A 13,799-nucleotide genomic window follows, 5' to 3' on the forward strand; every position below is an offset into this window, starting at 1 on the left:
CAAAGCATATAAATTGATACATTAATTCTACATACACATTGATTCTGATTCATCATTACTCACTTCCCAAATTATAAAAGACAGACGTAGACCTATTGCGTACATAGATGAAATCTGCAATACAATTTTAGGTAACAAATAAAATGGCTCGTTGTGTCATGTCTCTTTGTGATTCTTGTGTGCAAAATTCAGTCATATTGTTACAATTATTTTACGAATATAGAGATGTCATTCGTATGCCCTGATTTTCTTTACAGTAAATCTCCCATGCGATGACACTATCATTTCTGTTTGAATAATTCTTATAAATGTATTTTTGAATTCATTTTCTTTGCATGGTTGCTATGTGTATAATGATTTGTGCAGACCTTCAGATTTCTTTCTGCCATAGGGTACTCACTTCCCCGAGCCAAAAGGAGACTGGAAGCAGCAAGGGAGGAACGCAGGTTGCCAGAAGCCACGAGGACAGCTCGGAGACAGGAGCTTCAGAAGAAACTTCAGGCAGTTTCAATATTTTGCAGCCAGATTGGAGACACGCGCCCATTATCCTTTTGTCAGTTTAGTCCGGACTCAAAACTTTTAGCCACGGCATCATGGTGAGTTTTTAATTCTTTCCAAAAGGTCTTCCTTTTCTTTATTAATCTTTGCTGCTGAAAGTCGCATGTACTCATACTTATACATCTTGATTGCATGTTTGAATTCCTATTTTTGTGGTTGTCTTAATAATACATTACTTTGAAATTCACTCACTGCCACTCTAAATAAATACATTGGACTACTATGGAATTCCTGGATTTATGAGGGAATTGTGTGTGATTTGTATGTGATTTTCCATAGGAACGTTCAAAAACACTGCGACAACGTGTAAACAAACCTTGCAAATGTAGGCAAAATATGCAAACAATGTTGTATTGAAAGATTTATTAGTGTTTTATGTTGGTTGAGGAACAGACTCCTCTCAACTTAAAAAGTTAATGCAGTTTATTTTTCAAACTTACTTTTTTATATATGTGGGCATACCCAAAAGAAACCGAACTAATTTTTTTGTGAACTTATTTATTCACAATTTAAGTACAAACCTTCAATCCCCTTCAAAGTACTCTCCACTTGCATTAAGACACTTATCCAATCTTTGATTCTATTTTTCAAAACATTTTTTAAATTCATCTTTTGTGATGCGTGACAGTGCCTCCGTCGTTTTTTTCTTCACCTCAGCAACATCAGCAAAACACTTTCCTTTCATTCTAGGAAACAAAAAGAAGTCGCACAGGGCAAGGTTGGGTGATGGGGGTGAGGAAAAGGGTCATACCATTTTTGATCAAGAATTGTCGTACAGACAGGGCTGTGTGAGCCGGGGCATTGTCATGATGGAAAAACCAGTCACCCGACTGCCACAAATCGAGCCACTTGATGATTTCACGAATTTTTTCAACATTGTCATGTGTTCGGGCCGTGGAAGGACGAGCAGAACGAGGTTTGTCATCAATTGACATTTCACCATTTTTGAAACGGGAAAACCACTCAAACACTTGAGTTTTCCCCATAGCATCGTCCTTGTACGCCGTTTTTAACATTTGAAGAGTTTCTGTTCCACTCTTTCCGAGCAAAAAGCAGAATTTCACAGTCGCTCGCTGTTCCCGAAAATCAGCCATTGCAAAAACGACGATCACACAAAACAGCTATCACTCTAAATTCCGCCGAAATGTGTCGCTTCAGCGACGGCCCTTGGCTTACGGACTCAGGAAGGTTTGCTCTATGCGTCCCTAGCGGCAAAACGCGGTACTACAAAAGCTCTGCCCACCACAAAATTAGTTCGGTTTCTTTTGGGTACGCCCACATATTTACTACCCAGGTAGTATCTTATTTCATCCAGTTCGGTTCTGGTCTGCTTTCAAGAGCTAACATCATTCTCATCTTTAGAGATTGAAGTTCAAATAAGTATGAAACCAGTTTTTATGTATGTGGTATGGGTGGAATCCAGTGTAGGGAAGGCAATGGGGAAAAGCAAAACCTCAACAGGGACATGGGACTCAAACTGGGCTCAGCCTGTCTGGTGATAATTCATTCCTCTGTTGTGTGCTGTCCATATGTGTTTCTGGTTGTATTTTCATCAATTTCATTATCACCATTCATCCTTATCTTCTCAAGAAAGGAAAGTAATATAAACCAAATCAATCAGTTCCGAAGAGAGTTAACGATCAAAATGTAAGAACTAAACTACCTGACCCGAGATAATCTCTTCATTGTTGTTCTATCTGAGTGGATAAAACTAACCAACACTTTGGATTTCTTAAACCCGAAGGTTTATGGCTGCAACAACACAAGCCTTCCATCTGTCCCTATTCTGGGGAAGATCAATCCAATCTTTTCCATCCTTACCGATTTCCGTTAGGTCCATCTCAACATTATCCCACCATCTTCATCTTGGCCTTCCTACAGGTCTCTTACCATCAGGCTTCCCAACAAGAATCCTGTAAGCTCTTCTTTCCTCTCCCATTCGTGCCACATGGCCTGCCTACCTAAATCTTCTTGATATACAAATTATTAGCGATGGGACCGATTAATTGGTACTCGATCGGTATCGGCCGATATAGGCATATCAGTTTATTGGTAAAATTACCAATTATTTTACCAATCCGATATATCGATTATTATCTGATAATTTAGTGCAAAATTCTGCCATTTTGTTGTAATTTCTATGGATAATATCCATGCCCTACTTTCTAAAAAAGTAAATGACTAAATATGCAATTTCTCTTGCACTGCAGTCACCTTGAAACACACATTTATTCAAGAGGTCAGTGAACCTTTCAGGTTCTTCAAGGACCATTTCTAATTTTATATCGGATGGATAGAATATCGGTATCGGTAAATTTTATATCGGTATTGGCCAAAATTTCATATCGGCCCATCCCTACAAATTATTCTAAATTATGTAAATTTCTCCACTCACCTGTATCATTCCTTTTAGGTCCAAATATTTTTCTAACCATTTTATTTTCAAATGTTCTTAATGTATGTTCCTCTTTTAATGTAATGGACCAAGTTGCACATCCATTAATACCACAGGCAAAATTACTGTTTCTAAGTGAACTAAAATATAGTTTTATATTCCAGGAGCGGTTTGTGTAAGCTATGGTCCGTGCCAAACTGTGAACCCATAAGAACATTGCGAGGGCACAAGTGCAACGTTGGAGCCATTGTGTTTCATCCTCACGCCACAGATACATCAGAGAGGAAAGTGTGTGCCATGGCATCATGTGCTCAAGATGGATCCGTAAAGCTCTGGAATTTAGACAGGTTTGTTGCTATTTTAAAACACATTATAATATGGTTGTCATGTTCTCTACAGAAGGACCTTGATTTTACATTTTTCAGAGGACTTGGGTGAAAAACGAAAAATGTGGGAAAATGTAACATCGGGGAAAATTCTATAATATTTTGCTGTATTCGGACCGTGAGGATTGAATATGAAGTAAAGATAGGCCACAACAAGCTTAAAATTTCCGTATTATGAAATGTGTATATCATGGTAATTAAAAGATCAACATTTCATTACAAAAACTGGGCACATTTCAGCATAAAAAAAAAGTTCTGGAACTTTCTAGCAGGTGGCTTTCCCTTGTCAACTGTTCTTTCACCTTTCTCCTCTCTTCTGTCCCTTGTCCTTTCCACTCTTTCTTTCCTTTTAGGTGAAAGTACAGTAGACAAGGGAAAGCCACCTGCTAGAAAGTTCCAGAACAACTTTCTAATAGTCTGGAGGGAGTAATGTTTGTGTATATATAATGCCCTGTTTTTGTATCGTGTTACATTTGTACTTGATACAGTCTGAAGAAGACCTTGCTAGAAGGTTGGAATTTTAAGTTTAGTTTATGTTTTTAACAAAATAAATTACTGCCTTGGTCAGCATATTTAGTTTTTCTTAATCATGGAAACAAGGCTTAATGGTGTTATCATCAAATATAAAATGGCATTTGGGTGTTAAAATGGAGAATATAATCTTATACTTGATTTTGAAACTGCTTATTACACAAAATACACATTTCCTTTCTGATAGCACATTCACATAGTTATCAGAATATTAAGTTTGGTCATGTGTAAAGGAGGCCATTTTTGCTTCTCAAATATTATTTTACAGTTCATTTTGCATCATTTTATGACAAAACATGGTAGGAAAATGTACCTCACACCTGTCAAAAATGTGAAAATAAGTATTACAGCATACTATTTCACATTTCATGTTTCCATGAAAAAAAGAAATATTTGTGTCTTTAATAATAAAGTGTAGTAAAATAAAGTTTATATTGCATATGTGTCAGTATAAAATTTTATCACTTCCACTGAAATGGCTATGAAATGGGAAACATTTTGTACTGAATTTGAAGAATGCATACACCTTCTTAAAGACTATGACAATCACTGGTAACATAAATCTTATCATTGTCACCTTGTAATCCAAAGGTTCCGGGTTTATTACCATGTTATCTCATTTCGATAAACCTTTATTCCAAACTAAAAAATTACATGTTTTTAGAATTTTTTTTGGAGTATTCAAGTGATTCTTCATATTGTTTGCTTTCATTGTTATCTAGATATTTGTGATTGAAAACAGACTTATGGTTAGAAGCACATATTTTTGGTAAACAAAAATGCAAATTCGGTATAAAAACAGTCAATTTCGGATTCAAAAGCGGTAAATAAAATGAAATTTCGTTGTTATAGCGGTGAAAAAGCAGTATATAAAATGACATTTTGGTTTTAAAAATGTGAATATAATCCCAAATTTGATTTAAAAACTGCACTATTACACAAAATAAACATATCCCTTGTAATACACTAGTGTCCAAAATTAAAGCAACAAACAGAAATCCTTTCCTAGTGTGATTTTTTTTGTCGATAAATCTGCCAAGTTTAACCTGTTGCTATCGTGATTTTTTTCTTGATAAATCATGGCAGGGGTGCCGAAAGGGGGTTTTATGGAGCAGGTTGCGCCATCGAGATCTTTTGGGGGGGATTTTTTTCCTTCAAATAATATAAAATTCAACATTTATATCTTTTCCAAAATATATGTAAAAATTTTACACCTTAAATGCACCATATTTAATTCATTAGATGAAGAAATGAAGTGTTTAGGGCATTATCGAAAGGGGGGAGGGGTTATCGAACTCCTATACATTAGGCCTTAATTGACACGTGGGTTCTGAGGGGGATTCTGAATTAAACTTTGGGGGGGGAGGGGACAGTATCCAACTCTAGGTCTTAGATTATGGCGAGTTAGTTAGAGGAGGATTGAGCATTCAATTGTAGGGGATATCCAATTCTTGCGTATTACTATTGTCTTAGACTATTGTGGAAATTCTGGTGTGGAGACTGAGAATTAATTTTTTGGAGGAGACAATATCCATTCTTCAATATTAACAGTAAGTCTAAAATTGGTATGGAAATTTTGGTGGTAGGATTGAGTATGAAATGTAAAGGGGGAGATAGAAAGCTCTTGATAAAGTGTTAACTCTTAGATTGTCAAGGGATTTCTGTAGTGGAGAGAGAATTCGAACATTACATTTTGGAGACTGTATTTAGCGATAAGGCATCCACACGTTTTCGACCCCGAATGTGCCAAAGGAAAAGCTGGAAAAGGAAAAGACTAAATATCTCGGGATCTTAAAAAAGTATTTACACCCCATTAAATTATTATTCTTCAAAGCCTGCAAAGAAGTCCACTTTATGCACTCTAAGGCTAATCGGGACTGAACCTACACTTTAAAGTGGGATCCACACGATATTCTCAATTATGATGAATGATTTTAGAGGTGGTCTTGAGTGATGGCACCCCTGTTTAGGGAGGAGGGGTAGATCAATTATAATGTTCAGTAAAGCTAAGGAGAAAGTTACTTCCGGTAGACACGCTGTCGTAATTAAATACTTTGTGGGAATTACGATATGGTTTAAGGGCACGAATGATATGATTTGGGGGAAACGCATGACATGATTTTTAAGGGGATGCGCCATTGGCCTTGGGGGGGATGGGCACTCCTGAATCCTGGCACATTAAGCTTAGTTTATTTTCTATCTTAAACCAGTTGTCTATGACATCATAAATATTACTATCGCCTGATCGTATTATGTGGTCAAATGGACACACGGAAAAGAATTTCCGTTTGTTGCTTTAATTTTGGACATTAGTGTAGCACATTTAAATCATTACCAGAATATGAAGTCTATTCCTAATATTTACAGCAGAATTAATCAATTTTCTGTTAATTGCATAACTCTTCAGAAAGTGTGGCGTCGGTATATAAACGGTAAATTTCGTGTTTAAAAGTCTATTTCGCATTTTGCAGTTCATTTCGCATCATTTCATGACAAAACAGGGTAGAAAAATGCACCTCACACCTTTCAGAAACATGAAAAATTAACATTTCAATGTGTTATTTCACATTTCGTGTTTTCGTCGAAAACGAAATATGCATGCCTCTACTTATGGTGTCAGACATCTAGACAACAGTGAAAGTAAACAATATGAAGGTTCACTTGAATTCTCTTTAAGAATTTATAAACATGCAAGGGAGAGTCAATTGAGAACCTTCATTTGTTTTTGTTTCTTATCTCATAGATTTCTGTATGTAAGGTTGCACAAGTTTACTGCATTTTAGCACAGACCTTTTGCTGATCTACATATATATTCAACTTTGAGTTAGTGCCTGCGTACCTTAAGAAGAGAAAGTGTTTGGGGTCCACATGCATTCACTTATGAGCCACTGCAAGGCTTTTCCGCCCAGCTGCCTGCGAACTGAGGACATTGATTTTAGTTTGGCGAGAAATTTCTTGAAGTTTTAGGCTGACTGAGGGCAAGAAACCACTCTTCACTGGTGCAAGTGTTTATAGGAGGCGCCATCTTTAAAATGGCATTTTGAAGTTCACTTGATTAGTGTTGCATCCTTGAGGTCATTTTGTAAATAACAGTTGATACCTCTATTACGATAAACGAGGAACTGAAAATTGAAGAAGACTGAGAGTAAATAGAGAGAAGACAGCATGGTCAACCAATTCTGTTAATCTGTCTCACTAATCACCTTGGTAAATGACCTCAGTTAAATCTGAAATCCTGACCGGCACATCATTTTACAGATATACCTGTCTGGTGTGTAATGGTAACCAATCAGAATTCAACACAGCAGGAAGCTACAGATATATGCTGAGAAGGAAATACAAGCTTACATTTGCTAAGGAATAGTATTTATGCTGAAACAGTTATAGGTATTTTTATGCAAAATATATTGATAAAAACAAGAAAGGCAAAAGTTACAATAATATCAAATTAAGCATTGGTTACCAAGACCGTTTATAACATACAAATGTAATTTAAATAAAGAAAATATTTCTTTATTATTCCCTTTTGAAGTAGAGTAAGTCTTTTTCTTATATTTTAGCATGCATCAGTTCTAAATTGAGTATACTGAATATGTCAATCTCTTCATCCAACTTTTCTACAAGACAACTTGCATCCTTCAATTTTTAAAACTCCACATTTGGTTAATTCACATCCAAAATGTAGGAGATATTTGTGTCACTTTAAGTGTTATTCTTCAAGACATCCATTTGAGATATTGCATTATTCATATTTGCTTGATAATGCAGATGAAAGCAGATAACAATTTCCTGCTTCAAATTAAACTTTTTTCAATGTCACAGACCACTAGTATCAGAGAAACTAGTTCAAGAGAGATTTTTAGCATGTGTCATCTTCAATTGTTTTTTTATATTTTTGTCACTAAGTGCTGAACAGCCTGAATGTTTGTGAAGTAAATGTACATATTTGCTCTGTTGCAGCAATTTGGAATGAATATAACAATATACTTATCTAGTGATTACAATTACCTTTTTTGAATGTTGATAGAAAATACCAAGAATGACATCATATTATACACTGAAGAATTTTAAAGAGTTGACCTTTGTATATAAACCTTGATGCCAATGCAAGTGTACAGTGGGATCCATGAGTATTACCGTGCAAATTGTCCATCACCATGTTCGTGCACTTTATTTGACCCAATAAGAGCTTCAAGAATTAAAAGAAAACTCAAAACAAGCTGTTGACAACTCCTGCACCAACATACATAAAAATCCATCGCTTAAAAACACATAGGATGTAAGAGAAATATTAATGAAAATAGTCATGGACAATTTGTTCGGTAATACTCAGGGATCCCACTGTACACCATTTCAATAAATTTAATTATAAATTTGAATGTTTCTTATCTTGCTTCTTTGAAAGAACACATAAGATTGAAGATACAGTTTTTTCATATAATCAGCCAAAAATAACTTATAAATATGAATTCAAAATATTGCACAATTTGATAATTTTGTCATGATCTACAAATTTTCTTTTGTAAACATCATATTTAATAAAGTTAGTTTAAATAGTAATTTCACACACATTTAATTGCATTATATGAATAAATTTGGAGTAATCTTATGACCAAAACTATTATTATTATTGCACAGATGTGGAACTCTGAACTTGGCCTAACCATTTGAAATCTTAATATGACAATATATTAATTTTATTGTAATACCTCATTAAATTTGAGCTGTATAGTCTGCCCTATAATTTTTATTGCACTTTTAAGGTTTTCATTTGATTCTCTTAGTATGTAGTTTTTCCGTGAATATTGTGGTAATTTTTTGAATCAAGAGGAACGTTTAGAAAAATCTTTGCTAGTGAATTATTTGATTTTGATTGTGTATCTCAACATAAACATTTTTGATTTCTTTATAAAGGGTTGAGTTGATTGTATTGGTTATATATTCTTGTTTTTGTAACAAGGAGAAAGTGTATTTTTGTTTATTGCAACTTTGTTTCTCTGTTTATGTGGTGCACTTATGCTTTCAATCTTCTATATATATATAAAAATGTATGTATGTGGGGGTGGGGGTGTATATTTGTTTCTTCCGGCATAACTCTCGAACGCCTGGAGCATTTCAACCAAACTTGGTACACGTATCACTTGCAATCTGGATAGAAATACTGTGAGGGTAAGACACCCCTGCCACCCTTAGAGGTGGGGTGGGAAGGGGTTACATTTAAAAATAATCGAGAACCACCAATATTAAATTCCACACAAACAGGCATCCGTGACTCTATGCAATCCGCACAATGATAGTGTTTCTCAGGTTGTCTAACATTCAGGCTGTGTTGCGAATGGAATCCATAGTTTTCGTGACACTCCCAATGCGGTTCAACTCCAAGTTCATCACCTATCGGCATAGGGGGTGAGGGGGGGAAAAATAAAATGCCACAAATGACCTAGATTAGTTTCGAATCCATAGTTTTCGGAGTCGCTAAGCTAATTGGTGACATTCACGATCACATTTAAAATTAGTTACATTTTACACTATAGTTAGAATTCATTATTTTCCTGTCTAATACAAGATTGGGATAAATAAAGACCTGGGCAATGCCGGGTAATCAGTTAGTTAATTATATTTTCTAAATCTAAATACTAAGTACTAAGGAGTTCTGGTCCCTATTATTACATTTATGCTTAAAATTTGCTTGCAACATATATATTTTGTGACATAACTTAGAAAATGAACCTACATAATTATAAATTACTTTTGCATTATTGCCATGATTAGCCTAAATTGGCAGAAACCAATAAAAAATTCGAACACATGAACTGTACGTTCATTGGACATGGAATTATCATGCATGTGTAGTCGGAAATGCTGTGTCTGGATCAAAATTATTTCGAATTATCTATGTTACCACAACACTCATTATGGAATGAACATTAGTTGTTATGTAAATTCACTGTTCACATTTTATCTGTACATGTACCAATAACAAAAGGAAACAGTAAACAATAAATATGCAGTTTTCATTGGTTTATTTTCCGTTAAGCCGATATCTATGGCAAAGTGGTTAGCACAGCATGCTAGGGATCCAGGGTATGGGTGTTCTCTGTGAGTGTTGCTTCACCAATTTCATCATATCATCACTCATCAATGTCGCAATTAGTCTAAAGTGACGGAAAAGCTATGCTAAATAACAAAAATCAATCAGTCCATTAAGTTTTTGTCCCTTCCTTGGTTCTTTAGTTCTTAAGTCTGTTCTTTAGAATAAGTTTTGGTAACAACAGTTAAGAATTTTTCTTTACTTTTCAGTGACGAACCTTTGGCAGACGTTGAAGGACATTCTCCTCACAGGGTGTCTAGGCTTTCATTCCATCCATCGGGAAGGTTTCTCGGCACATGTTCTTTCGACAGTTCGTGGAGGTTGTGGGATTTGGAGCAACGCCAAGAAGTCCTGCATCAGGAAGGCCACTGCAAACCTGTTTACTGCATTTCTTTCCAGACAGATGGCTCTGTAGTTGCTACTGGGTATGTCCATATTTATAATATTTGTAATATTCTCTCTCTCACTGTAATATTTTTTCATGTTTTGTTTTGAGGTGCTAAATACAGTGGAACCTCAATTTTTACATTTTTTAGGTGAAAAACGTACAATGCAGGAAAATGTAAATTCCACAAACGCTGTATTTTTAACAAATATGTCTCCATCAGTCATTAAAAATATTATCAGGACCATTTCCACCAACTCTTGTCAGTTTGCCATTAAAAAAAATAAAATGAAGTGTTTAAAACTGACATTTAAAGTTGTTCCAGACTGCCATTCGATCTGATGTCCACACCTGGTTATTTTAGCATTTTTCATACATTTACAACACTGACTGTAACATCTCTTGTGTAATTTCAAATGTAATGATTCAGAAAGCATTTTCCTCAGAACTAAATGCTCGTTTCTTACGTGGGTTGGAATTTTAATAGTGGCAACACAAGGTTAGAATAACAGCAAGACATAAAAGGTCATTTCACTTACAACACATGTTAGTACCTCAGGGTGTCTGATAAAATTTCAAAGTGCCAGAGATCATTGCAAGAACTCCTGGAAACTTGTGGGTAATCTGCATTACTACACAGAAAAGTAACAGCTTTGAATGAGAGGATATGAAATGTGACAGATTAGCCTTTGCCAGTCTTCACAGTGCAAGCGAAGGACACACGAGTGCTATTTACGCCTTACTGGACACATATTTGTACTGTGCAATTTCTGAAGTAGCATAGGTGCCAGAATTGTTCCAATGTGAAACTAGCCCTGCTCCAATTTAGAAACATCACGATTAGACCAGTAGGCAACGAGAGTCCGCATTCTTCTCATTACTAGGACCCGGGACTTTATGTCCTATAAAACTTTAAAATATGTATGTAATTATGTTATAAAAATGGAAAAATATGTCAGAAAAATTCAGAAGTATCCCCAGTAAAGCCAAAAATATGCACAGCAGTACTTTCGAATGTCTCATTATACGGGATGTCAGTATCTTCCAGGGAAGATCGACTACGATGTGGATGGGGTATTAAATGAAGTCAGAATCCCTTTAACCATATAATGTAGTGGGAAAATACTGACAATATATTGTGAGGTTTACTGCAATTATCCAAAATGTTATTTGCTATTATGTCAGATTTACACCTTTGTGGAAAGTAAAGCATAATTGGCAGCTCACTATAAAAAAGGGGGTATTTTTGTTCTGTACTATCTGCTTTAATTTCTTCATTCGTAATTTCCTTATCCTGCCATCTATAATATGAACTCTCCATTGTGCTAAAGGTACAAATTATAAAATAAAAATAAATAAATTATAAAATAACCGATTATATGCAAGACAATTACGAAATTATACAGAAATATGTCTTGTTACGATAAAATTGAAGAAATATGTTGTAAAAACCTGAAATTTATTTATTTATTTACTTCTTCTTTTGGATGGCGAAGTTAAGGCACAAGCCTTTTCTTACACTTAACCATCTCTACTTTACATTTTACAAATTTAGTTGAAATATCTAACAGTTTGCGAAATATAAAACATCAAAATACCAAAGAAAAAACACAAAAAGAGAAAAAAACAAAAAAGAAAGAAGAAAAAACAACACAAAAAGACAAAACACAAAAATACACATATATGCTGTAAGAAACGTAAAAAATGCACGTACAGCATGAACACACACATAACAAAAATACTTAAAATACAGAAAAGTGGGTCGGCGTTTGGCCTGCAAATTTAGATCAAGAAAGGTTTCATTTTATTTTTTTTCCTTGTTTTCAGTACTGGTAAGTTGCCTCCAGAAATTGGTAAAATATGTCAAAATATGCCTAATCAAGTTTGTCTATTTCGACTGATTTTCATCAGATATGTAAAGATCTCACCCCAGTAACCGATCTGATGCCAAATAAAATATATGTTATAACATAAAGTCTCGGGCCCTACTCATTACTATGCAGCTGCAAGTTGTACAGAAGTTCTGGTCATTCACCCCGGAAATGGGGTGTAAGCGGAACAAACCTTTTATGTTTATCATCCAACCAGTTATGGGGTGATGTGTGGTCAGCACAACAAACCCCCAGTCATTGTAGGTTTTCTATGATCAGGGTACTCTACTCATTCGTAGCTCCCCAATTTATCTCACATTGGTGGGGACCACCAGTTCCTTACACAGATCAAAATCTCAATAGAAACATTAAACTTTCCTTCAGGAGACTTGAACCTGCGTACATTCCATAGACGAAGCCCAAAGCCTTATACCACATGGCCATGGTGCAGGACTTACAAATATGTTGCCACTATTAAAATTCCAATCGACATAGTTTGCATGTTGTACAACTAAATTAATCCAATGAATAATGATTTCATTGTTTCTCAGGTTAACTCAGTATTGGTTGAAATAGTGTGGAATGACCCATGATTCAGTGATATTACGTAACAAAAAGTTTCAATCAGGATGCACTTACTTTAGGAAAAAAAAATATACTTTTAACTTACTAAAAATTGCATGAAAATTATGGTGAAGCCAGAGGTTGGCTTAGTAACTTAGAGGTAGGGCATAAGTATGAAATGCTAAAGACCCAATTTCAATCCATTGTGTCACATGTTGTTTCATATTGGGATTTTTATGTCTTTTAAACTTTAATCAAAGGTTCGCATTTTACTGTTTACTATTAATTTTAATTGCTTTCTTTCTTTCTCTCCCCAGAGGACTTGATGCGTTTGGCCGAGTGTGGGATTTGCGTACTGGAAGGTGTGTCATGTTCATGGAAGGACATTTGAAATCAATATTTGGAATAGATTTCTCTCCAGATGGGTGAGTGAAATTCATAACATAACCTACTTGAAAAAATCATGTTTTCTCTTTTAAAATAAGACAGAATAATTGGTGTTCTTCGAGCATCACCTGACATGAACATTACTGATAAATTTACAGATCCAATTTATCCATAAATAACTACTAATTTAGTGTATAATTGTCATTTCATTATTCATTTTATGGATGTAAACATATTTCCTAGTTTTGTAAAGTAAATGTGTAAATAAGCATCTTTTTCAAAACAAAGCCCTTAATGAAGAAAGTTAATTAACCATTCATATTCTTATCACTAATTTAAATAGTTTATAAAAATATAACCTAACCAACTAATTCTAATAAACAAAAAAAATTAAGCATTTTGTCTGAATAAATTCATAGTCTGTTGGCAAATCTTGAAACCTGGGATAGGATGGCCTTCTGGATAGGTTGGTAGCAAACTACAGTGATAAGAAACATATTTGGTTATTAAATTCATATTACATTGCATATCAAGTGCAAAAAAGCATCAGGATCCATTTTTCTTTTCTGTGTTATGAGATTGAACTTCATTTTTATCTGAGTTGATATGCTCAAACAATGGAATCACAATG

The 13,799-nt window shown here is 34.8% G+C and overlaps 1 protein-coding gene across 1 annotated transcript in view; it reads left to right on the forward strand.

The window, feature by feature from the left end:
• The window catches only part of U4-U6-60K (U4-U6 small nuclear riboprotein factor 60K), a 40,111-nt gene that overhangs the window by 10,388 nt on the left and 15,924 nt on the right, over nt 1-13,799 (forward strand). Inside the window, exons 5-8 of the mRNA XM_083143341.1 lie at nt 392-596; nt 3,118-3,300; nt 10,171-10,386; nt 13,099-13,206. Coding sequence (XP_082999467.1) covers nt 392-596; nt 3,118-3,300; nt 10,171-10,386; nt 13,099-13,206 — 712 coding nt within the window. The remainder of the gene's footprint in view (nt 1-391; nt 597-3,117; nt 3,301-10,170; nt 10,387-13,098; nt 13,207-13,799) is intronic.

Source organism: Lepisma saccharinum, chromosome 21, assembly GCF_977018435.1.
Source record: "Lepisma saccharinum chromosome 21, izLepSacc3.1, whole genome shotgun sequence".
NCBI classification, from domain to species: domain Eukaryota; kingdom Metazoa; phylum Arthropoda; class Insecta; order Zygentoma; family Lepismatidae; genus Lepisma; species Lepisma saccharinum.